The following is a 27100-nucleotide window of genomic DNA, read 5'->3' on the forward strand; positions in this document are numbered from 1 at the left end:
CCTGTATATAAATTGGGTAGATAACTTCTAAAATGTAATCTGGTACAAATTACACACCTTAAATTGTAATTTGTAATCAGTAGTGTAATCTTTTATTATATACTTTAAGTAATCACATCTGATTACTTTTGGATTACTCATTGCATGTTTAAATTTTAAGTACCAAATTATACTCCATGAAACATAAGTAATCATAAAATCAAAACAATGAGTCGAGGCTCAGCATCAGATTAAACCACACATAATGAATCACATAAACATTTCCAACCTCTCTAAGTTTATTAGAGATAATACAGTGTTGGGAGTTTTTAAAATACATTTTTTACAAACCCCCCCACCCCCCCCAAAAAAAAGACCAGACAGCAGCCTCTTGTTGACCATGAATAAAAACACAGCCCTTCTCCTCTCCTTTGTTTACAGCTCCTGACATACAACACATCTACCACAACGTCTACATGAACTTCCACGTGTCTGTGTGCGTAGTGTAGAGGAAAGTGCATGGTTCGGATAAATAGGGGGATACAACCAGGTAAGACACTTAGTAAAAGCTTTTGACTGAAATACAGTACAGTGGGAGATGTGTACACAATCCATACTCCCTCAATTGCATATACTTTCTTACCATTTGGTTTCTGATCCAACTTTGTGCGTTTGTGTGTGCACGTGTGGAGAAGAGAGGGGCTGCAGATCTGGGGTCCTCAAGGTGTCCTACTCATACAGAGCTCAGTCTGTACTCAAACGCTGTCAGGTTGTCTATTCAGTCCCAATCCCAGCTACCCAGACCCAAAATATACAATGCTTTCAAATGTACAATGTTTTACAATCATTACTCTGATGAGATGAGCAAGACTGAAGCATGTGCGTTTTGAGATTTAGTGTGTATTAACACACTTCAAGTCACCAGTTAATTCATGCTTGTCCAGACCTGTAGTATGTTCTGGTCCTAACAGGCAGGCATGTCTTTAAGAGAAGAGGAAGAAGGCAAGGGAAGAAGGCACATTTCCCAATGTCTTCAACATCTCGGACAAGCACCTTGGCAGAAGGGAAGTCTCATGTTTGCAGTCCACTCATAACCGCACTCCATCCCATCACTGCTTCTAGGGTCCGGACAGAGTGGCATAGGGGTGTTGAATTGGGAGTCTCTCCCCCTTGTTCCTCTGTAGTGAGTGGACACTGTTTTTTTAAGGGTTCTGATACTGGAGATGCAAGTAAAGTCTTCTCAACTCCAGCTGCTGCTCTGGAGCTCTTCTCTAAGCCAGGAGGGTAACGCCTGGCCCAGCCGATTCAGCAGCCGCAACAGTTCCAGGTTATGCTCGTGGTAGTACTCCATCAGGAAGGCACGTGTCTGAGAAAAACACAATTATTTAGCCATTCTAAAATACACAATACAGTTACAGCTATCTACCCTTAGTAGTGTGTATCTCATTGCACAGAATGCACAGAGGATAACTGGTTTCCTTAGCACTCTGTAGTTTTAAGTGAGGGACTATATCTTCTAACGAAACGATGCCACATAATACATTTACCTAATGTCAGGGAGTGGCGAAAAAGGTGAGAAAGTCATAGCAGGTTGTTTCAGATGTATAATTTCTGTAAAGTCTTTAAGCTTAAAGGAATATTCTGGGTTCAATACAGGTTAAGCTCAATCGACAGCATTTGTGGCATAATGTTGATTACCACAAAAAATTATTTAAACTTGTCCAACCTTTTCTTTAAAAAAAGCAAAAATCGAGGTTACAGTCAGAAACTTATAATGAAAGGAATGGGGCCAATTTTTGGATGGTTTAAAGGCAGAAACATGAATCTTATCATTTAAGAATTTTCTGTTAAAACTCATGTTTTATTTGAGCTGTGAAGTTGTTTAAATTGTCATTTTTGCAGTCGTTTTAGGGTTTGCTGACAGTACATCATCATGGCAATAAAGTTGTAAAATTGGCTATAACTTTACACATAAAAGGTTAGTAAGTGATTTTATCACACTAAAATCATGTTAACACACATAGTTTATGTCTTGTGGCTATACTTTTGAAATAGTGTGTATTTTAACATTTACAGATTGGCCCCCATTCACTTCCCCCACTTTTTAAAGAAAAAGAGGAATGAGTCGAATTTTTTTTTTTGTAGTAATCAACATTATGCCACAAATGCTGTCATTTGAGCTTAACTTGTATTGAACCCGGAATATTCATTAAAGTAACCCTTTCAAGTGTTTTTAATTTAGAAAATGTAAAAAATTTCACCAAACAATTTGTGCAAATTAGCTTCCGTAAGCATATCTGTAAACGAGTTTCCTTGCCACTGCGATCGTTCAGAACGAAGAGAGAAAGAACGTCAGATGAGGGAAGAGAGAAGAGTTGAGACAGTCGTTTACCTCAGGAGTCATTTCTGGATATTTCCTGCCTTTACTCTTGCCCAAACACTTAGGACGCCCACCTTCCTGCCTCTGACACCAGAATCCTTTACCCTCATCAAAGCTGTAAAACATATCACACAACACTCATTTTTATATAACAAACATTTTCAGATTATTCAAACTTTTGCATAAAATCAGAGCGGGACTCACACAAGGGCTTGTGTGTAGTTAAAGATTGGCGCAAGCCCTAGGAACTGCTGGATGCCATCCATCACCAGGGCTGGGTTAGATCTGAGCAGAGTGCCATCTACAATATGGAGCTAATGTGGGCGGAGTGACACAGAAAATATTCAGCATGTCATATACCGCAGGATTTATGTGTAACTATTTAAACAGTAACACTTTACAATAAGGTTCCATTTATTAACATTAGTAAATGCATTAGGTATCATGAATAACAATTAATTAATCTTTGTTAATGTTAGTTAATAAAAATACAATTGTTCATTGTTAGTTCGTGTTAGTTCATAGTGCATTAACTAATGTTAACTAATACAACTTTTGATAAAAAAATGTATATGTTGAAATTAACATTAAATGCATAAGTATTGTTCATTGTTAGTTCATGTTAACTAATGTTGTAAACTAATGTTAACAAATGGAACCTTATTGTAAAGTGTTATCACTTAAACTTTAGAAGCATTTCTCATCTCATTACATTCATCCATCCATCACAACATAAAAAAAAATTATATAATATGTAACAGTATATAACCAACAATGCTGGAATTTATATTACTATCATATTGTCCAGTCTGTTTGTTCTACACTCAGTCTTTTGGTTAAACATATGATGACACCGTATATTGTTGACAAAAGCAAAATCACTAAGAGTTCTTTAAATGAAAAGGACATATTTTCACTTGTCTTATCAACTTTTACATCAAAATGTCTAGAATGCTACTTCAATGTTATCTGTGTTCAAGCTGATACTTGAAACACTGTCCCTGTTTTGCTCAAAGGTGCTGTAAATGATTTTTTTCATGGAATGGTATGCAAAAAAAAAAAAAAAAAAAATGTCCTACTCCCTGAAAGATATAAATGAAGTAAGTGTTGTGAGATATCTCATCTGTCTCAGTGACAGCACTAGACTCTGTAAACGGCAAACAAAAATGTGTCTGCGGGCCGTGGCCTCTGACACTTTCAGTCTGTCAATCATTTTGTATTTTCTTGTAGTTGCAGCAAATTATTATTGAGGCTTAATGCCATTTTTATGCTATGTTGCTCATAACAGTTGTCAGTTGAGGGCGCTATTTTGCTGCTATTGTTTTTGACAACTGCTTCTGCACAATGTCGGTCTTAATAAAGCTCATTTTGTATCTCCGGAGTGCAGAGATTTGGAAAGAGGGGGTGTGGCAAATCCAACGGCTCAGTTTGTGGAAATTCTAGAAAGCCTAAACAACATCTCTAAATGAATAGTTCACACAAAAATGAAAATTCTCTCATTATTCACTTACCCTGATGCCATCCCAGATGTGTATGACTGTCTTTCTTCAGCAGAACACAAATTAAGATTTTTAGAAGATAGAGCTCTATCAGGTCCTTATAACTGATGTAAACAGGTGCCAGCACTTCAATGGTCCAAAAGTCACATTCAGGCAGCATAAAATAATCCATGCGACTCCAGTCGATCAGTGAATGTCTTCTGAAGTGAATCGGTAGGTTTATGTAAGAAACAAGTCGATAATTAAAAAGTTTTTTACTTTAAATCGGTGCTTCCATCCAAAGCTCTGATGCTGTTTGAAATGGCCGAACTCTCATGTGACGTTTGTTATTCTGTTGTAAATAAGTGGCGCTTTCGAATTTTCGCGTGAACTCACCGACGCGCTTACGTCACGCTTTGGGTCAGCTGCAGGAAGGAAGCGCTTTTTAAAAGTTAATAATGTTTTAATTATCGATTTATTTTTAACACAAGCTGTGGTCGAGCAGTAAGGATGGACACCTGGCGGACAATTAGCAATCAGCCGGGAGAGAGATAGAGAGGAGCCGGAGTACCAGTTCAGAGAGAGATGCCGGAGCTGTGTGTCTGCGTGTCAGTGGTACTTTTCAGTACTGCTGAAAAGCAGTGTGTTATGTGTGACACTGAAAAGTGGAACAATAAACGTCTACGTGGATTGTTCACCCGATCCCCGCTTCCTCCTTTCCACATTAAGAACCAGAGATGCCACACAAATGTATCGATTTGCTTCAGAAGACATTCATAGATCGACTGGAGTCGAATGGATTGCTTTTTTGCTGCCTAAGTGTGACTTTTGGACCATCAAAGTGCTGGCACCTGTGTTCTTGCATTATAAGGACCTGACAGAGCTCTATCTTCTTCTAAAAATCTTCATTTGTGTTCTGCTGAAGAAAGACAGTCATACACATCTGGAATGGCTTCAGGGTAAGTGAATAATGAGAGAATTTTCATTTTTGGGTGAACTATTCCTTTAAGCCCATTTTACTCTGAAACCATTTAACTTCTTTAGTTGCATAATTCCATGTTATGATATCCCAAAGAGATATTCATAGGTAAAACAGATAGCTCAGGGAGTACTGATGCTGACTACCACCCCTGGAGTCACGAGTTCGAATCCAGGGCAAGCATCCAAACTGGCCCGGTTGCTAGGGAGGGTAGAGTCACATGGGGTAACCTTCTCGTGGTCGCTATAATGTGTGATTCTCGCTCTCGGTGGGGTGCGTGGTGAGTTGTGCGTGGATGCCGTGGAGAATAGCGTGAAGCCTCCACACGCGCTACGTCTCCGCGGTAACGTGCTCAACATGTCACGTGATAAGATGCGCGGATTGACAGTCTCAGACGCGGAGGCAACTGAGATTTGTCCTCCTCCACCCAGATTGAGGCGAGTCACCACACCACCACGAGGACTTAAAATGCATTGGGAATTCCAAATTATGGGGAATTTTTTATTTTGACAATGAGAAAAATATTTGTTGGGAATAAATGTAAAAAATTCAAGCACTAGTATCAGTATTTCCAATTGCATTTTTGCTTATTTCCTATGTAAAGCAAGGCTCAGAGGAGAATAAAGTGGAATGACAGAAAGACCACATTTAGTACTACAAGTTTCAAATCAATGCTTTCACACCGAGAGTTGTTAAATAGGCCATAAACCCAAATGGGAGAAAGAAGTTAATCATAGAAAGATAACTGTAGTACCTGTCTTGCCTGGTAATGCAGAAGCCAGTTCTCCAGGTGTGTGGCGTAAGTTCCAGGCTTAAGGCTGCGGTTCTGAAGAGTCAGCAGCTCTTTAGATGCAGAGGGACCTGCTGTTACCACCTCGTGGAAGGTGTGGTTTATAGCAGCAGGGTCATGGTGTGCTCGCTGATGCTGAGAAGACACAAAAAACACACGTAAACCATCAATGTCTTGATTTCTTTAGTGAAAGACACAAGGCAAGGGGGAAAGTAGATTCATGGTTACCATACAAAAAAATTAGAGTAAGAACTAGAGAAAGCTGTGGTAGTGTACCTGATACCAAGAATAGGCTCTGTCGGTAGGGTTGATGAGCACAGCTATGATCTTGGCTCTGGGCAGTAAAGCTGCAACCCTCTTTGGAACCACCTCTGTGTCAAAGTAGTTGGCACTTTTCTCAAACATGAAGTCTGTGCTGACGTTCGAGGGAAAGGGAAAGAAGTCCATGTACCTACAGGAGATAAGGACATTTAGTAACAAAACAACTATGCTGCTTAATGTTACAAAGAATCAGACACAAAATGACTTTATTTCCAAATAAACCCAGACTGGGTTAAGTTTTCCATTAAATTACACTGTATCACTACAAAAATATATTTCAACCAAAGAATATCCTTGTTCTTTGCCCAGGTAATGGCTCTATAAGACTTCAATATGAAACCAAGACAGTATAATTGGTATAATAAGGTGGAAGGGGTGATAAAAACTTTTTAGGATTGATGGTTCATACCGTGCATTCAGAAAGTATTTAGAGTATTTAGTATTTTATTTTTATTATTTTTTTTACACATTCTGTTATGATGCAGCCTTATGCTAAAATGCTTAAAATTATTTTTATTTTCACATCAATCTACACTCCATACCCCATAATGACAAAGCAAAACCAAGACTGTTGATAACTTAGCAAATTTATTAAAAAGAAAAAACTGAAATATCACACTGACATAAGTATTCAGACCCTTAACTCAGTACTTAGTTGAAGCACCTTTGGCAGCGATTACAGCCTCAAGTCTTTTTGGGTATGATGCGACAAGCTTTGCACACCTGGATTTGGGGATTTTCTGCCATTCTTCTCTGCAGATCCTCTCAAGCTCTGTCAGGTTGGATGGGGGCTGTCGGTGGACAGCCATTTTCAGGTCTCTCCAGAGATGTTTGATTGGGTTCAAGTCCGGGCTCTGGCTAGGCCACTCAAGGACACTGAGTTGTCTTGGTTGTGTTCTTAGGGTCATTGTCCTGTTGGAAGGTGAACCTTCAGCCCAGACTGTGGTCCTGAGCGCTCTGGACCAGGTTTTCATTAAGGATATCACTGTATTTTGCTGCGTTCAGCTTTCCTTCAACCCTGACCAGCCCCCAGTCCCTACCGCTGAAAAACACCCCCACAGCATAATGCTACCACCACCATGCTTCACCGTTTGGGAAGGTATTGCACAGGTGATGAGCGGTTTCCTCCAGATATGACACTTGGAAATGAGGCCAAACAGTTCAATCTTTGTTTCATCAGACCAGAGAATCTTGTTTCTCACAGTCTGAGAGTCCTTCCTAGCGGGCTTTCATGTGTCTTGCACTGTGAAGAGGCTTCTGTCTGACCACTCTACCATAAAGCCCAGATCGGTGGAGTGTTGCAGTGATGGTTGTCCTTCTGCAAGTTTCTCCCATCTATACACATGATCTTTGGAGCTCAACCAGAGTGACCATCGGGTTCTTGGTGACCTCTCTCAACAAGACCCTTCTCCCCCAATTGCTAAGTTTGGGTGGGCAGCCAGCTCTAGGAAGAGTCCTGGTTGTTCCAAACTTCTTCCATTTTTGAATTATGGAGGCCACTGTGCTCTTGGGAAACTTCACTTCAGCTGAAACTTTTTTGTAGCCTTCCCCAGATCTGTGCCTCGACACAATCCTGTCTCTGAGCTATGCAGGCAGTTCCTTTGACCTCATGGCTTGGTTGTTGCTCTGATATGCATTTTCAGCTGTGAGACCTTATATAGACAGGTGTGTACCTTTCCAAATCATGTCCAATCAATTGAATTTGCCACAGGTGGACTCCAATCAAAGTGTAGAAACATCTGATCCAGAGAAATAGGATTCACCTGAGCTAAATTTCAAGTGTCATAGAAAAGGGTCTGAATACTTATGTCAATGTGATATTTCAGTTTTTTCTTTTTAATAAGTTTGCTCAATAAAGTTATAAAAAATCTGGTTTTTGCTTTGTCATTATGGGGTATGGAGTGTAGATTGATGTGAAAAAAACAAAAAACAATTTAAAGCATTTTTAGCACAAGGCTGCAACATAAAATGTGAAAAAAAAATGAAGGGGTCTGAATACTTTCTGAATGCAATGTATCTGTTACATTAGTTAAGTGTGAAAAAATTTGTGTGTGCGTTATATATTACCAATCAATGCCATTGTGGTAATTAGGCCCATTAAAAAACTGGATCTCCTCAAAGGTGATGGGGCTGGGGAAATTGCTGGTGATGGCAGGGTGGAGGGTGAGAAAGGAGTGCAATGCTGTGGTACCTGTGGTCGGAAACAAAACAACAATCCTATATCAAAATGCAAGGTTGTTTCCAAATGTCTCCAATGTTGTTGTTTTTTGATGAAGACACTTTTTAATGTGTTAGCTTAATCAAGCTTCGGTCCCACTTTATATTAGGTGTCTTTAACTACTATGTACTAACATTAAAATACATAAAATACAATGTATTTATTGTGTAACTACATATTGTTCTGCAAAAATTCTCAAAGATTCACATTTGCTGCTAATGAGGTTGAGGTATGGGTAGGTTTAGGAGAAGGGTTAGGGTTTAGGGTAAGTAGTATATTTGCCTTGTGTAAATAATATATAGGAGCTGTACCTAAAATAAATAAGGGTGATAAATAAATACTAATACATCAGGCTGGAAAAACAGACATTTATTCATTTTAATATCCTATATATTTTGAATGTGTTGAAACTTGACACTGGGCGACGCACCCTGAAAACTGCACCGTTTGAACGGTTTCATGCTGAAGAGATGCTTAAAAGTACGTTTTTTTTCTCTCTCATAAATGTAAACGAGTGTAAATGTCAACATCATACTGTATGTTGAATGGATTGAAGCCTGTCATGCAAAAAATGAGCTCATTGATGTCAAAATATCATTCTGCCTTTTTATTCCAACCGTTACTCTTGGTCGAGGCTTCCGTAAATATTTAGTTTATACGTAGGGTTACGTTCTACCTAAGTTTAATGGTGCAACACTCAAATATTTAGTTGTGTGTAAACTGTGACTTAGTGTCCATTTACGCCACAACTAGGCTAAGTTGTAAATTACGTATAGCTGGTGCAACCGGCCCTAGGTGCGTTGAAAGAGTGATTGTGCCATTTAATGTGCTTAAGAGTTGTTTCTCTCCAGCACATGACTTAAATTTCACTGCTGTTTTCTTTTTTATAATGTATACGTTATGAATTCAAAATCAGACACGTATTTTGCAAGACTGATTGTTGTTACCACATGCGAGTCTCTGTTAAACTTAACTGAGCAAGCGTGCGTGCGCATCCACATCAAACCAATTGCAATGGAGAAAGGGAGTGCAATCATTTTGATTAAACTTGTGCAACATCATACCGTGCTTTCAGTTTCAATATAATCAATTGTGCAGCTTTCACTGATGTCACGCGGATGTCTCAGAGGTCAAAGTGTGTGATTTTAAAGTGTTTTAGATCGTTTCTCATCATGTGAGCGTATGTAATACATTGAGCACCGGGATGAGACTTATCAGCGCGAGAGTGAATCTGCACTGCGTTTATAGATGATTGTACTATAATAAACTGTATATAATGCTGAATATAATGTATAATAATGCTAAGGGTTCTGATATTTCATAGTCCTCCTGATAATGCCAGATGTAATGTCTGATTTCACCAGTAAATTTATAATACCATGGCAAGCATCATTTTACTGGATAAACATACACATTTTTGAAAAGAATAGTTTCAAAACATGTAATTGGTGACAATACCATTTTAAAACCTACAATATTGATTTCAAATACTTAAAATGTATGTAATCAGTGACAGTGTACAAGCATATGTATCTAATATAATTATGTATTTTTCAGCTGGGCAGAATTATTAATATTTCTATTCTGGTGTCACTATTATCCTCTGCTGGGCTGATTTTTTGTCCCACTCCATTCCTGATGGATCATTTTACACTTTAATGAACAGAACTTTTTGTTCTACAAAGTTTTACAAGTAATGAAAGGAAATGTTTTGTATATGTACTGAAAGTAATAATAATAATAATAATTATAATAAATTCAAACTTAACTTTTCATGATTTAGGCTTTGTTCAAAGTTTTGTGACAGTATAGAATCATGACTTCAGTAATGTAAATTGAACCAAATCCTTACGTCCTTTATCATTTCTGTTTTTTTTTAATAATATTGTAATAAAATACAGGAAATATATTATATATATATTATATATATATACTGTGTGTATATATATATATATATATATATATATATACTGTGTGTGTGTATATATATATATATATATATATATATATATATATATATATATGTATATATAGAGATATATATACACTGTGTATATATATATACACTGTGTATATATATATATATATATATATATATATATATATACACTGTGTGTGTATATATATATATATATATTATATATATATATATATATATATATATATATATATATATATATATATATATAAAAATCAAATTAATCGAAGAAATAATCAAAGATGAATTGATATTTTCAAAATAATCGTTAGTTGCAGTCCTAATTAAATGTTTCATTACATAGTAGTTAAAGACACCTAATAAAAGGTGAAGTGTGTCATTTCTGTGCCACTACTTGACCTTAGTATTATAAGGTTCTGTCTACCCCAGACACATTTTGATACAGGGCTTTAAAGTTTCACCACTCTGGCTAGCTGGAATTGATAAAATGTTTAAACTTTTAAAACACTAAACCAATAAATAATTTAAAAATACAAAAATAACCACAGAAGAGCATGAACAGTCATTTACTGACAAGGCGTATGTGCTTAATTTATTGTCGACCAAAATGCCAGACAGAATTTTCTAAATGTGAAGTCACGACTAGCGTCACCAAACAGACTTTTCCCAAAAATGTTTTTAGTTGTTTCATGTACAAAACAAGCAAAAAAACCAAAAAAAAAACACTGTCATTATTCGAGCAGGTTGTGCTGGCCAAACTCATGCCATTGGTTAAGCCAGTGTTGTTATGTTTGGCCCAGTCAGGCTACTCAACATACAGAGTACAGTAGAAATTATTTTTTGTGTTGCTAATGGCACAGAAATGACACACTTCACCTTTAACTCAGAGATTGGAAGCATTGGGAAGAGGTAAAACTCTTACCTGTTTTCTGTGGACCAATGACTAGAAATTTGGGCAGCCTATCACAAGTCTTCTCCTTGGACCAGATGTCTTTATGTCTCTTGTCATTACAAGGGTTCTGATTGTATTACAAGATGAAAAGATATTATGAGTGATACCATCCACCAATCTCTGTACACCTGAGTAATAATACAAACCAAACACTGAAAATATAAAGAAAACATCTTTATATGTTCTGGACACCATTCTTCATGGTAATATCTTAAATCGATTGCGATCATTCTTCACCTGCCATAGGGGGTCCATCTCCTCTGGAAAGATCTGAAAGTATTTCTCAGCTAGTTCCAAAGGGGGCAGTGTTTGTAGCCGTAGGTTGGTCCAGCATTGAACAAACTTCACCAGAGACTCAAAGGTGTAGAGGCCAAGTCTGTCATTTCCATAGTTAGACAGGTGAGTCATAAAAATGCTGATCTGTGGGCGGGAACAACATAACTTACAGTTCAGTTTTATTCTTAAAAAAAGCTTTGGAAACATCTATTAATGAAGATTAACATCTAGTTTATGTTTCCAGCTACCAAATTCTCAAACCCTACACGCAATAGCCCTGTACACAAAAAATGCAGGGAGCACAAGGGCAGACTCGTCACCATTCATTGCTTTGGGACTTGTAAACAAACACAGACACAAAGACAAATATACCCACTCCCATTCGCTAAGCACACACACACACAAGAGCACATACAAAGAGAAACAAAAACAGCACAGCTGCATTGCAGCTTGTGTCTACTAACAGGGTTAAGAAGGACGGTGAGGAAGAGTTCTCCTCCACGGATGCTTTTGTCCAGCTCGCGCGAGCCTCCGGGGTACTCATTATAGAAGATGGTGTGAGTAAAAAGGCCACATGTCTGCCTGGGCAACACCTGCAAACAGTGGAAGGTTAGAGAATGGTACAGACAGCACTTAATTTTGCTTCAGACATTAGACAGACATACTCAGTCTGAATGGCCAAGACGGTTTTATTGGAATGAATGAAACTGCCATAAGTCATTCTATCTGATGATGACAGTGGGCTTAATTTATGCTCAGACTACAATAACAGCATTTACTTTTAACACTGAAAAGGGTAGGAGTATAAAAAAAATCCTCAGCAAATTAATTTGACATTTTCCAACACATTAGGACTCAAATAACAGCTTCCATGTTTTTCTTCAAGACATTGCTTTCAATTTCACAATATGTATTTCCCATGAAAATAACAATTAGCTAGAGGTCAGCAGCCTTTTTTCAGAATGCTGCCATGTTACTTTTAGAAAAGAATTGTATGTTTTTATGCCAAGTTAATTGCCTCTCAAATGTTTGTATCTCCCAGGACACATATAACATTTAAAGGATTAAAAAAACACTGGTCCTAATTCATGAGAAACAGAGAGATTTTTCTGTGGAAATTCTTCACAAAACCTACTTACATAGGTTTTACATAAATTTAATTAAATGAGATTAAATGTGAATATTTATAGAAACATAAAAGTAGTCCATACGACAGTGGTTAAATCCATATCTTCGGAAGCGATATGATAGGTGTGGGTGAGAAACAGTTTAAAATGTAATTCCTTTTATTACTTCAAATCTCCACTTTCACTTTCAGATGTGAAAGTGAATGTGGATATTTAGAGTAAAAAAGGACGTATATTTTTTATCGGTTTCTCAAACACACCTATCATATCGCTTCCGAAGATATAGATTTAACCACTGGAGTCATATGAATTACTTTTATGTTTCTTTTAAGTGATTTTTGGAGCTACAAAGTTCTGGCCACCATTCACTTGCATTGTAAGGACCTACAGAGCTGAAATATTCTTCTAAAAATCTTTGTGTTCAGCAGAAGAATGAAAGTCATACACATCTGGAATGGTATGAGGGTAGGTAAATTATGAGAGTATTTTCATTTTTGCATAACTATCCCTTTAAGAATGTTTTTATGATTTTATGTATGATTCATGAATGAGGCCCAGCATTTGTAATATTTACCACAATGTAACATGGTTTACTGTCTTTTTCTCCTCTTGCTTTTTTTTGTACTGGATTGTGGAGTTTTACATTGAAGTGGAAATGCATTGCACATCATTTTTACCTTTATTCCACGATGGATGAAGCCTCTGCGATGGCGTGCAGGTCTCAGGTTGGGATATTCTTCTGTGCTGGTCACTGTGATCCCCCATACGTTCTTCCAGGCATCATATAGTTGGCTGTGTACAGGATACACCCCTGAATGGTGTGGGGCCACAGCGTACCCCATGTCTGTGGGAATACCGTGCTCCTGTAATGGGGAGAAACAGAGAAAATGCTTCAACGATCAATCTTGATACCAACTACATTAAAGGGATAGTTTGCCCCAAAATTTACATTGTGTCATCAGTTACACACCTTCAGTGGAACACAAGAAGAGATCTTTGCAGTATCTTAATCTCAGTCACATGAAAGTGAATGGTGACTGAAGATGTCATTCTGTATAACATCTCCTTTCCATCAAAGAAAGAAAGTCATAAGAGTTTGGAACAACATGAGGGTGAGTAACTGATGACAGTTTTCATTTTTGGGTGAACTATCCCTTTCAATTCACTCTTGGCAATTGCATTACCAAAACTTGCAGGGTGAATGGGAGTAAAACAGAGGAGAAAAGTCGATACAAGATGCATTAGAGACACCGCTAACAAGTCGTGTCATCAGGAGGCATGCAGGAAAGAAGCTTTTGATTATGCCTCTCTGCAGAGGGACGATCTTAAGTGTGTCAGGGGGCGTAGTTATTTCTCTCACCACAGGAGGGTGGTATACAAGCACACCACCTCAGATGAGTTTACAGCAACACTGAGGCAGCATATAGGCAAGTCCAAGGTGTTTGTATTCACCTGCCACTTTAAGAACTCTATGTGTGTTCTTCCCTTCTTGAAGACCAGACTGTGAGATCCACAAGCCCTGGCTAAGGAGAGCCCTTTGCAGGCTCATTAAACCTTGATGAAGGAGCTGTCTATTCTCCATTGAGCATAGTGCTAGAGAAGGCATATGTCAGTGTCTGCTTTAAAGACAGGATGTGACAGAGGGGTTAGTGATAGGAGGAAAGGGTTGGTTTATTATTCACAGCGTGCTCTCTCTCTCGCTCTCTCTCTGTCTGCCTGTGGTCCATATCTCACTCCAATGACCATCATTACACCAGGGTGGGCTCGTTTCAACAGCCCAAATTCACTATCTTCTGCAGCGGATACACACTGAGTCAAGGTCAAAGAGAATCCCACCGAGCCAATGAAAAAGTGCTAATACAAATCTATAATGAAAGACCAACAAGAGATAAAGCTGGCGGGCAGAGAATCAATACTTGCACCTCTGTGACGGCAGCAATAATACCCATAAATAGTAACACAATGATGAAGGAACAAAATGCACTTCCCGGTGACTAACACGCACAAAATCTAAGAAAATGGAAAATGTTTGGTCAAACAGTACAGGTGAAGTGTGATTTTTTTTTTCCAATGTTAAAATATTTTCTTCTATTCCAGGTTACTGTGCAACAACATTAAGCAAGCCACTAAATCAGGGTTCCCACTCTTTTCAAGGTACAATTTTCCAGGACATTTTATGTGCCTATCTGGTGTTATGTTTACACCCATTTTTGACTTTTGAAGCAAAAACACACCAGAGGTCATGATGTATATTGTGGTTATTGGATGGTCTGAGTTCTGTATTCAACAGTTTAATTACATTTTATTATCAAAAGGGTGTCTAATCAAACAAATCATTTTTATTAATTTAATTTTTCAGCATAACATTGCATTCTTTTTTTTTTTTTATCAAATTAAGTGCTTTTGTACGAAATCGATTCAGCACTATCTGAAACACTGGAAATATTTTTTGTCAAATGAAGTGCTGCACAACAGAACATCAAAAATGTTAGATAGTGCTTTAATACATTATTATAATTATTATTATTATATTAAAAATAAACAGTGTTTGTGCTGCATGCTTTAGAGCACTCACTCTCACTTTCTCATGATGTGGTGTTTTCAGTGTATGAGCGGCTGGCTTCACACATTCATTTTGAAGGGCGCAGCACATACAGATGATATATTTATTAAATTAAATCACAGCCTTTTGCGGTCACACTAGGACATATCGCGATTTTAATTTGATTAATTTTGCATTCAAAAATTCATTTTCATCCCAAATACACCGATTAGCCACAACATTAAAACCACCTGCCTAATATTGTGTAGGTCCCCCTCGTGCCGCCAAAACAGCGCCAACCCGCATCTCAGAATATCATTCTGAGATGATATTCTTCTCACTACAATTGTACATTGTGGTTATTCTGAGTTACCGTAGACTTTGTCAGTTCAAACCAGTCTGGCCATTCTCTGTTGACCTCTCTCATCAAGGCGTTTCCATCCACAGAACTGCCGCTCACTGTTTGTTTTTTGTTTTTGGCACCACTCAGAATAAATTCTAGAGACTGATGTGTGTGAAAATCCCAGGAGATCAGCAGTTACAGAAATACTCAAACCAGCCCATCTGGCACCAACAATCATCCATGCGATTATCTAATCAGCCAATCGTGTGGCAGCAGTGCAGTGCATAAAATCATGCAGATACGGGTCAGGAGCTTAAGTTAATGTTCACATCAACCATCAGAATGGGGAAAAATGTGATCTCAGTGATTTGGACTGAGGCATGATTGTTGGTGCCAGACGGGCTGGTTTTAGTATTTCTGTAACTGCTGATCTCCTTGTATTTTCACACACAACAGTCTCTAGAATTTACTACAAAAACAAAAAACATCCAGTGAGCGGCAGTTCTGTGGATGAAAATGCCTTGTTGATGAGAGAGGTCAACAGAGAATGGCCAGACTGGTTTGAACTGACAAAGTCTACGGTAACTCAGATAACTGCTCTGTATAATTGTGGTGAGAAGAATATCATCTCAGAATGCTATTCTGAGATGCGGGTTGGCGCTGTTTTGGCGGCACGAGGGGGACCTACACAATATTAGGCAGGTGGTTTTAATATTGTGGCTGATCGGTGTATATGAAATTCCACATTTTTTTTTTTTTTTTTTTGCCATTTTATGACTGTATTCAGTGATTTCGTCCATGTTTTCCCTTCACAGAAATCATAGGGCCCTACATGTGGTAACCACGGTATAAGTGGACTCTGAAAAAAGTAATTACTTTACATCCCAAGGTGTAAAGGACGCATCACCATGCTATCACCTATGCGTGTTAATTCATTTGTAAAAAAAAAAAAATCTGCAGTTCGACCACTGTCATTGTCTCAAGTTTAAAACTTAAATGTTTTTCTAGTTAACACTTGCTGAAAATAATACAAATAAAATATTTTGCACCGTATCAGTACGGTTGAGTAAAGCAGAGCTGACAGCAAATAAGTAGAAAATGCACGAGAGAGGGCTTCTTTCATGACAGTCAACCATTGATGTTGTTTCAGAATGCGTAACCTATGGCAAATTCACAAAAAACTACATAAATTTGTGAATTTGAGGCCTATCAAGAATCCCGATCGTTACCATGTTTTTGTACATGTAGCAACACAGACAGTTTTACTATACTAAAATATTTTCCAGAACAAATAATAATTTTCCAGGACAATTAGGTATTTTTCTCATTTTCCATGACTTGAAAACTGCATTGGTTTTCCAGGACGTGTGGGAACCCTGTAAATACCTTGATTTTCCCAAAGAGTGTAAACACTGCAGCTCTCTGGTGATTTTAACATTGTTTGTTTAAAAGGTAAGTTCCTTTAAAAATTAAAATTCTTTCATCATTTGTTCATCCTTTCCTTCATTCATGGAACACAAAGGGAGATGTTAGACAGAATGTTAGGGACTCCGACAGCCTCAGTCACCATTCACTTTCATTGTATGAGAAAAATATGCAATGAAAGTGAAAGGTCTGTCCTTAACATTCTGTCTAACAGCTCCTTTTGCATTCGATGAAAGAAAGAAAGTCTTACAAATCTGGAACAACATGAGGGTGTGTAACTGATGACAGAATTATCATTTTTTAAGCATAGATTTTTATCCTCCTTTCCACTTAAGATGATACAGTAACATACAGTGCATCCGGAAAGTATTCACAGCGCTTCACTTTTTCCACATTTTGTTATGTTACAGCCTTATTCCAAAATGGATTAAATTCATTAAATTCATATTTTCCTCAAAATTCTACAAACAATACCCCATAATGACAACGTGAAAGAAGTTTGAAATCTTTATTAACATTTATTAAAAATAAAAAAACAAAGAAAAAAATAAATCACATGTACATAAGTATTCACAGCCTTTGCTCAATACTTTGTTGAAGCACCTTTGGCACCAATTACAGCCTCAAGTCTTTTTGAGTGTGATGCTACAAGCTTGGCACACCTATTTTTGAGCAGTTTCTCCCTTTCTTCTTTGCAGGACCTCTCAAGCTCCATCAGGTTGGATGTGGAGCGTCGGTGCACAACCATTTTCAGATCTCTCCAGAGATGTTCAATCGGGTTCAAGTCTGGGCTCTGGCTGGGCCACTCAAGGACATTCACGGAGTTGTCCCGGAGCCACTCCTTTGTTATCTTGGCTGTGTGCTTAGGGTCGTTGTCCTGTCGGAAGATGAACCTTCGCCCCAGTCTGAGGTCCAGAGCGATCTGGAGCAGGTTTTCATCAAGGATGTCTCTGTACATTGCTGCATTCATCTTTCCATCGATCCTGACTAGTCTCCCAGTTCCTGCTGCTGAAAAACATCCCCACAGCATGATGCTGCCACCACCATGCTTCACTGTAGGGATGGTATTGGCCAGGTGATGAGCGGTGCCTGGTTTCCTCCAGACATGACGCTTGCCATTCAGGCCAAAGAGTTCAATCTTTGTTTCTCATGGTCTGAGAGTCCTTAAGGTGCCTTTTGGCAAACTCCAGGCGGGCTGTCATGTGCCTTTTACTGAGGAGTGGCTTCCGTCTGGCCACTCTACCATACAGGCCTGATTGGTGGAGTGCTGCAGAGATGGTTGTTCTTCTGGAAGGATCTCCTCTCTCCACAGAGAAACGTTGGAGCTCTGTCAGAGTGACCATCGGGTTCTTGGTTACCTCCCTGACTAAGGCCCTTCTCCCCCGATTGCTCAGTTTGGCTGGGCGGCCAGCTCTAGAAAGAGTCCTGGTGGTTCCAAACTTCTTCCATTTACGGATGATGGAGGCTACTGTGCTCACTGGGACCTTCAATGCTGCAGAAATTTTTCTGTATCCTTCCCCAGATCTGTGCCTCGATACAATCCTGTCTCGGAGGTCTACAGACAATTCCTTGGACTTCATGGCTTGGTTTGTGCTCTGACATGCACCGTTAACTGTGGGACCTTATATAGACAGGTGTGTGCCTTTCCAAATCATGTCCAATCAACTGAATTTACCACAGGTGGACTCCTGTAGTTGTAGAAACATCTCAAGGATGATCAGTGGAAACAGGATGCACCTGAGCTCAATTTTGAGTGTGATGGCAAAGGCTGTGAATACTTATGTACATGTGATTTGTTTCATTTTTTATTTTTAATAAATTTGCAAAGATTTCAAACAAACTTCTTTCATGTTGTCATTATGGGGTATTGTTTGTAGAATTTTGAGGAAAATAATGAATTTAATCCATTTTGGAATAAGGCTGTAACATAACAAAATGTGGAAAAAGTGAAGCACTGTGAATACTTTCTGGATGCACTGTAGGCTGAACCAATGGCGAAAGTTTGGGGCAGGACTACCTGTTTGATCAGACAATGGAAGGAAATGTTTGAGAGTCTCTCTCTGTAAGCAATCATTTCTGCAAAACTCTTTGGTGCTGCTAGATGCACAGATATTAAAAAACTTTAAGTTGCATAATGTCACAGTGAGAGTCACAACTAACCTGTGCAAACTGCATGTTGAGTCTCATCTGCTCCGCCAACACACTGACATTGTGAAAGAGGTGAGGCTGCATGTGACTCCACATGTGTGGAAACCACCAGAACTCATGCCTGTGCTGCAACAGCATGTCATCACCTTCATCTTCTTCCTCAGTACCTGCACACAGCAACACACAAAAGTCAGGTTAATACAGATACCATGCAAGTTTAATAGTAAAACCTTAGATGTGGGTCGGAAAGGATTAAAGAGACCCTCAAAACAACAGATGAAGAAAAAGAATAAGTACCTGAATGGTAGAACTTCCCAGAGAAGCCAAGATTGAAGGTGAAGTTGGGAACTACTGTCCGTAGTTTATTCTGTGTGTTGAGCAAAGCCTTGAAAATGAAGAAGAGTCACTTTAATAACTAAGATTAGTGTTTTACCAAAAACGAAAACAAACGAGTCACATAATCTGACTTTATTCTGAGCTGTGCTCAAAGGCAAAAACATCAACAACGGTGTTAAAAGAATCACTCTATGACCATAGGCATTCACATAAATACATAATCTAAATAAATTGTTTAAAGTCTCCAATAGATGGCAGTGTGGTGCCAATGCAGCCCAACATAAGGAAAAGAACTTGCAGGCCATCAGCCATATCAACAGACTGAGTGGGATGAGAAATATGCATTTGCATTCAAATCTCCTCTACCCACAGGCGGGTCAAATGCGCTGAAGGAAGCTGCAGTCTTAACATAAATCTCAACTCATCCTTGCGAAATGAACACATTTCATAACTTAGCATCGGTGCACACATCTAGCTAATGATGGCGCTGTGAGGCTTGAAATACAAAATGATCCTGCCATCAAGCCCTTCAAACCTTGAGAGTGATACGGGCGTATAAGCGAATTACAGCGCTGTTCCAGCACAAATCAGACGGCAGGAAAGATAGTGTCTCTTTGCGCACAAATCTAACACAAAGCCGAGGCGATAGATGCGACGATATCACAAATCAAGTCGTGCTGCTGGGAAGAGAAGGTTGCTGTTTCGCTATGAAGAGATGGCATTTTACGCTGATTTAAGAGCAGCCGTGTCCCTGAGTACGTGTATCCAATATTTATTCTGCCTTGAGTGTGTTTGCTCAGCATGTCGGTATAATCCTGCTGTTTTTATGACAATCTGGGAACACAAGGGGTTGGCCAGGGAGGACAGAGTTTGTGGCAAATTCAATACAGGGTTCCCACACTCTTTTTAAGGCACAATTTTCCAGGATAATTCCAGGTCATTTTATGAGCCCAACCGGTGTAATATTTAAGCAAAAACACACGAGCAGTCATGCTGTATATTGTGGTTATTAGATGGTCATTTTTTTGAATTACGTATTCAACAGTTTGTGTCTATTCAAATGAATTTGTTAAATCTTTAATCAAATGACAATAGAACTACTTTAAATTTATTTAACATAACATTGGGTTATTTTTTTTATTTTTCTTTTAGTAGTACATATAAACAGTAGTATTGTATACACTGGCGGCCAAAAGTTTGGAATAATGTTCAGATTGTGCTCTTATGGAAAGAAATTGGTACTTTTATTCACCAAAGTGGCATTCAACTGATCACAATGTATAGTCAGGACATTAATAACGTGAAAAATTACTATTACAAATTTATTTTATTTTTTTATTTTTTATCAGAACTTCTTAAACTACTTCAAAGAGTTCTCAGCAAAAGATCCTCCACATGCAGCAACGACAGCTTTGCAGATCCTTGGCTGTCAGTTTGTCCAGATACTCAGGTGACATTTCACCCCACACTTCCTGTAGCACTTGCCATAGATGTGGCTGTCTTATCAGGCACTTCTCACGCACCTTACAGTCTAGCTGATCCCACAAAAGCTCAATGGGGTTAAGATCCATAACACTCTTTTCCAATTATCTGTTGTCCAATGTCTGTGTTTCTTTGCCCACTCTAACCTTTTCTTTTTGTTTTTCTGTTTCAAAAGTGGCTTTTTCTTTGTAATTCTTCCCATAAGGCCTGCACCCCTGAGTCTTCTCTTTACTGTTGTACATGAAACTGGTGTTGAGCGGATAGCGTTCAATGAAGCTGTCAGCTGAGGACATGTGAGGCATCTATTTGTCAAACTAGAGACTCTGATGTACTTATCCTCTTGTTTAGTTGTACATCTGGCCTTCCACATCTCTTTCTGTCCTTGTTAGAGCCAGTTGTCCTTTGTCTTTGAAGACTGTAGTGTACACCTTTTTTGTATGAAATCTTCCATTTTTTTTTGGCAATTTCAAGCATTGTATAGCCTTCATTCCTCAAAACAATGATTGACTGATGAATTTCTAGAGAAAGCCATTTCTTTTTTTTTTTCTGCCATTTTTGACCTAATATTGACCCTTAAGACATGCCAGTCTATTGCATACTGTGGCAACTCAAAAACAAACACAAATACAATGTTAAGCTTCATTTAACAAACCAAATAGCTTTCAGCAGTGTTTGATATAATGGTAAGTGATTTTCTAGTACCAAATTAGCAATTTAGCATGATTACTCAAGGATAAGGTGTTGGAGTGATGGCTGCTGGAAATGAGGCTAGGTTTACATTTGATCAAATATGACTTTTTTCAAATAGTGATGGTGCTGTTTTGTACATCAGTAATGTCCTGACTATACTTTGTGATCAGTTGAATGCCACTTTGGTGCATTAAAGTACCAATTTCCTTCCGAAACAGCAAAATCTGTACATTATTCCAAACTTTTGGCCGCCAGTGTATTTCTTTGCCTTTTTGTCCCATTTCACACGTCCATCTAAATCAAGCTTTTATTTTGGTGTTTCTGTGTGTTTTGATTGAAGTTTCTCACCTCTGGAAAAGTAGTTTGCTACATGGCCCAGTGTGATTTTTAAAACCCAAAAGGCTGTGATATAATTAAATACATATATAGTCTGTACACTTTAGAGCGCTCTGCTCTCTCACATCTACAAAACATAGAGTACATTATGATCATGATGCAGTGTTTTCAGTGCACGAGCAGATGGATTCACACATTAATTCTGAAGCCCGCAGCAACTGCATATTATTTATTTTATTTAAATCGCAGTCTTTTGCGGTTTAATAATCAGACGAGGAAATATTGTGATATTAATTTGATTAATTGTGCATTCAAACATTAATTTTCATCCTAAATACAGGATGGCTATTGCCATTTTTATGACTGGATTCTGTGATTACCATCCATGTTTTCTGCATCTCAGAAATCACTGGGTCCTACATGTGGTAAACGCAGTATAAATGAGCTCTGATTATTGCATTATTAAAAATGAATTCACATCCTGAGGTGTAAAGGACGCATCACCAAATATGCGGTCCAACCATTGTCATTATCTTAAAGCTGGAGTATGTAATTTCTGCGACACTAGCGCCGCCAAATGGAATTGCAAAAATAAATGTTTTCAAAACAGCTTTCCGAATATGCCCCTTGCCTGCAGTTGTTCAAACAGTCAGATAGTCCCACCCCCAACTCACACCATTGAGTGCACGGGCAGAGTGCACGGAGGTAGGAAGGTACATAGTTAGACAGGCAGGCAGGCCATCCAATCATAGCATTCAGGCTGAATGAAATGATTGGACGGGCCTTTTACAGGCCTGTGACGGCCAAAGATAATGGATTTGTTTTTTATTATCAGAGCACTTGATTTATTGATTGCTTTCAGGATGCAAAGAGACTTTCAACCAGTATAACAAAAAATGCTTCTGGTATAAATTGCATACTCTAGCTTTAAGTTTACAACTCGATTTTGCATTATATAAACACTTTCTTAAACAATTTCCACAGAGCAAAGTAGAGAAGACAACAGATGGGCAGAGAATGTATGTGACATGGCTTCGTTCATGACAGTCAACCGCTGATGTTGTTTCACAACATATAGCAGCCGGCAGTGAAAAAAAAAAGAATATTTTCTATTTTTTTTTGTATTTGACACCAATTCCGAGTCCAGATCGTTACCATGTTTTGTACATAAAAACAAAACAAACAAAAAAAACAACAAAAAAAAAACCTTGTTAATGACAGTTTATCACATTAAAATATTTTCCAGGACATTTCGGTATTTTTATCATTTTCCATAACTTTTCCATGACTGGAAAACCGCATAGCAAAATTCCAGGTTTTCAAGGTTTTCCAGGACGCGTGGGAACCTTGTCAATAGAGTGAATCAATCAACACTTTCACGATTTGTTAAAAGGGCAGTTGGTTTGAAAATAAATACATTTATATATTTAAAATGGCATAATTTGTTTTTTCTTACATAGCTTCCACAGCTTATGACAAAGAAAAAGGGCCTGTGTCGAGAAACAAAAACACCTGGATCCTGTTTACTTCTTAGGATTAGTCTGATTTGTTCACCTCTAAGACTTTGGTTCACCCAACATCTCTCTCTGAGAGCAATTCCTAGACTGAGTGAGGGAAGGTTACAGGTCAGAAATGGGGAGAAATGGACACACTGGACACAGCCAAAAACCGCTTATGACTATAAAAACTGTCCTTCTTAAATGTACTACTCAAACCTTTATGACAGGATTCAACTCATGCAGACAGATTGACTGGATGCACAACAATCTCTGTCTAAATTCACTTCTGGCAAAGGGATCATATTTGGAAAGTGGACACCTTCCCTTGCAGAATTTGTTCCCTTGAAGATTATCTCTTATTCCTATACAGTCTAATACAGCTACCACTCAGTGGTCATGTGAAGCCTCTTGACTAATACTGTTCTGTCAAGCTCAAACTTGCAACAAACTGCAAAAACTAACATAGCATTTTCAAGCTAACTATACATCACCCTTAATATTCAGTATATAGAGGAAATCAGGGTCCAAATGTAACACCCGATAAGTGACAAATGTAAGAAAATAAAGTAAACACCTGTTGGCCGGTACCCTTATTAGGAACTGAAACACTGCATGGTGTTAAGATAGTCTGCTGATGATGATTAGCCTCGCTAATGCAAGTGATTGAGCAATTTAAACAGATTCAAAGACCAAACCATCTACTAATGAAAACATCTGTGTGACTTGTACATTCTCTAAATTCTAAAATTAAGTAGTGGTGCATCGATCAGAAAATTTGAGGCTGATGCTGATCACTGATATTTTAACACTGCAATTGGCCAATAAAGCTGGCAAATTAAAATGCTAATATTTGTCGAATTTAAGCTAAAAAAATTTGAAAGCTAAAATGCATTCGAATTTTAGATGTGAGCCAAACACTGACGATGACTGTATAAGCATCAGGTACGTACATACAACTGTATGGAAAAGATTTTGGTTGCACCAGCATTATGAAGCTCAAGTCCGTGGCAGTATTATGGCACTGGTGCTGTGATAAATAGATAGAGATATAGAAAAAAAAAAGAGATAGATAAACAGATTAATAGAAAAGACAGAAAGAGTGCTAGACAGATAGAAAGAAAGAAAGAAAGAAAGAAAGAAAAGTTTAACAATAATAATGGGTTTCTATTTAATACACATAGCTAATAGAAAATAGTCAAGTACGCCTCCATTAGGATGTATGAGTCATAAGTGGAGCCAGGGCACTTGGCAACAACGTTGATGACCTTGTACTGGGTATCAAAAACTACTTTTGCATTGATCCTGTGGAATTAAGGTTGACGAACAAGTCTTCATCCTGTGTTGGTGCAATAATCGCATGTTACGTCAAATACAATGTGTAGCCCAGCGATGGCCATGAATGGGAAAACATAGGAAATGTAGGAAAACATACGCTCTGAATTGATGGAAGACGTGTGGTCTGGAGAGGGCATTTATAATTTATTATTGTTGATTCTGCTAACGTATGACACAGAAATTCCCAATTCTTTTGTTCTACAGTATCACATTTTGTCTGTGGCCAGGGAGAGCAGGGTTGTCAAAACCTTTATCTCCAGTATAATTGGGTTGTTTCGGTTCGTTGGAGAGGTAACTGCATCTATAACTATGTTTATAATAATGAAAACACAATCGTGATCCAGGCAAAACTTATTATAAACAAAAGTCAATATTATAATATTAAAATACAATGACTTGATTGCGATTCAGGGGATGCCTTTTTAAAAGGTCAATGTTATCATAATTTTCTTATACACTGACAAACGCAGCCATGCTTTGGATTGTTTACTATTCATTCTTAGGGATTAAGGTGTCCTAAGGACAACTTCGAAGTCATGTGTTTAGGAGATCCATGAATTGCTCTTAGATAAAACATTTTAGGAGAAGAGTCCTAAAATTAGGAGTGACACACCCCTCATTTTTAAGAATTGCTCCTAAATTTCCAAGTTAGGAGCTACTTTTAGCATTAAAATTTTTTGTTAATACGGACCCAGATGTCTTGCAGCTTTTCCCTACCTGAAATGTCTTTTTTTTTTTTTTTTTAATCCCTTTTCTCCCAATTTGGAATACCCAATTCCCACTACTTAGTAGGTCCTCGTGGTGGCATGATTACTCACCTCAATCTGGGTGGTGGAGGACAATTCTCACTTGCCTCCGCTTCTGAGACAGTCAATCCGTGCATCTTATCACGTGACTTGCTGTGCAGGACACCGCGGAGACTCACAGCATGTGGAGGCTCATGCTACTCTCCGCGATCCACAAACAAATTGCCATGTGCCCCATTGAGAGCGAGAACCCCTAATCACGACCACGAGGAGGTTACCCCATGTGTGCATTATCGCTCAAACTGAAAGTGTGCATTATCTCTCCACACACTTTCTGACTGCCACGACTTTCATTACATCAAGTACACTCAGATTTGTGTTTGCATTTTTATTTGTTGTTTAATTCCTTTTTACATCTGTGTGCAGCATCTTTGTCCTCTCTGTCTCTAACTGTACAGCAGATCAGATTTACTACCGTAATGACTGTTGAAAACGGGCCCATTACAACTAAATTACACCTATTATATTTTTAAACAACCCAGCATATTCATCTGAATTACATGAATTACATGCGAGTTAATTACGTTCTCTTTTCAGGAAGAAGAGCTATCTGCGTGTATGTGTGGAGTATGGACAATGTATGCATGGGTCTGTGAGTAGGTGGAAATAAGCTTTAGTGCTTATAGGCACTGCCGAGAAAGCCCATGGAGTAAGAATAGATGAGATTAGCCCACCATTAGACATGGTTTGTTTGAGTTTTCTATGCAGCAACACTGCCTGAGGTGATTACAGCCCACTTGCTCAGAGGCCAGCTGGCATGACATATATCGATCAGCCACAACATTAAAACCATTCTGAGATGATATTCTCCTCACCACAATTGTACAGAGCAGTTATCTGAGTTACCATACACTTTGTCAGTTTGAACCAGTCTGGCCATTCTCTGTTGACCTCTCTCATCAACAAGTGTTTCCATCCGTAGAACTGCCCCTCACTGGATGTTTTTTTGTTTTTGGCACCACTCAGAATAAATTCTAGAGACTGTTGGGTGTGAAAATCCCAGGAGATCAGCAGTTACAGAAATACTCAAACCAGCCCATCTGGCACCAGCAATCATCCATGTGATTATCTAATCAGCCAATCGTGTGGCATCAGGTGCATAAAATCATGCAGATACGGGTCAGGAGCTTCAGTTTATGTTCACATCAACCATCAGAATGGGGGAAAAAATTTGATCTCAATGACTTGGCATGATTGTTGGTGCCAGATTTGATTTGAGTATTTCTGTAACTGCTGATCTCCTGGGATTTTCACACACAATAGTCTCTAGAATTTACTCCGAATGGTGCCAAAAACAAAACAAAAAAACATCCAGTGATGGCAGTTCTGTGGATGGAAGTGCCTTGTTAATGAGAGAGGTCAACAGAGAATGGCCAGACTGGTTCGAACTGACAAAGTCTACGGTAACTCAGATAACCGTTCTGTACAATTGTGGTGAGAAGAATATCATCTCAGAATGCTATTTTGAGATGCGTGTTGGTGCTGTTTTGGCGACACGAGGAGGACCTACACAATATTAGGCAGGTGGTTTTAATGTTGTGGCTGATCAGTGTATACTGCCATAAAAAGCTGACAAAAAAATAAAAAAAAAACAAAATAAAAAAAACTCTATTGGTGGATAATCTGTCTGTTACACATACTGTATATTCTTGCAAAACAGTTATGTTTTTATGCTATATGCGGAAAACAGGAAAACATGGATGAACTTAAAACTGTGTC

The 27100-nt window shown here is 38.4% G+C and overlaps 1 protein-coding gene across 4 annotated transcripts in view; it reads right to left on the reverse strand.

Annotated features, from left to right (window-relative positions):
- Positions 1-256: 256 nt before the first annotated feature.
- The window catches only part of LOC127412491 (bifunctional heparan sulfate N-deacetylase/N-sulfotransferase 2-like), a 202432-nt gene continuing 175588 nt past the window's right edge, over positions 257-27100 (reverse strand). For 3 of the 4 annotated variants that reach the window (XM_051648900.1, XM_051648898.1, XM_051648899.1), the window contains 12 exons: positions 19195-19282; positions 18910-19064; positions 13117-13302; positions 11777-11905; positions 11274-11456; positions 11007-11103; positions 7995-8118; positions 5883-6057; positions 5571-5741; positions 2564-2673; positions 2372-2474; positions 257-1345 (listed from right to left, as the gene is read on the reverse strand). In XM_051648900.1, coding sequence (XP_051504860.1) covers positions 1220-1345; positions 2372-2474; positions 2564-2673; positions 5571-5741; positions 5883-6057; positions 7995-8118; positions 11007-11103; positions 11274-11456; positions 11777-11905; positions 13117-13302; positions 18910-19064; positions 19195-19282 — 1647 coding nt within the window. In that variant the 3' untranslated portion in view covers positions 257-1219. The remainder of the gene's footprint in view (positions 1346-2371; positions 2475-2563; positions 2674-5570; positions 5742-5882; positions 6058-7994; positions 8119-11006; positions 11104-11273; positions 11457-11776; positions 11906-13116; positions 13303-18909; positions 19065-19194; positions 19283-27100) is intronic. The other variant, XM_051648901.1, reaches the window with a different exon arrangement.

The sequence above is a fragment of the Myxocyprinus asiaticus genome, chromosome 21 (assembly GCF_019703515.2).
Source record: "Myxocyprinus asiaticus isolate MX2 ecotype Aquarium Trade chromosome 21, UBuf_Myxa_2, whole genome shotgun sequence".
Taxonomy (NCBI): Eukaryota; Metazoa; Chordata; class Actinopteri; order Cypriniformes; family Catostomidae; genus Myxocyprinus; species Myxocyprinus asiaticus.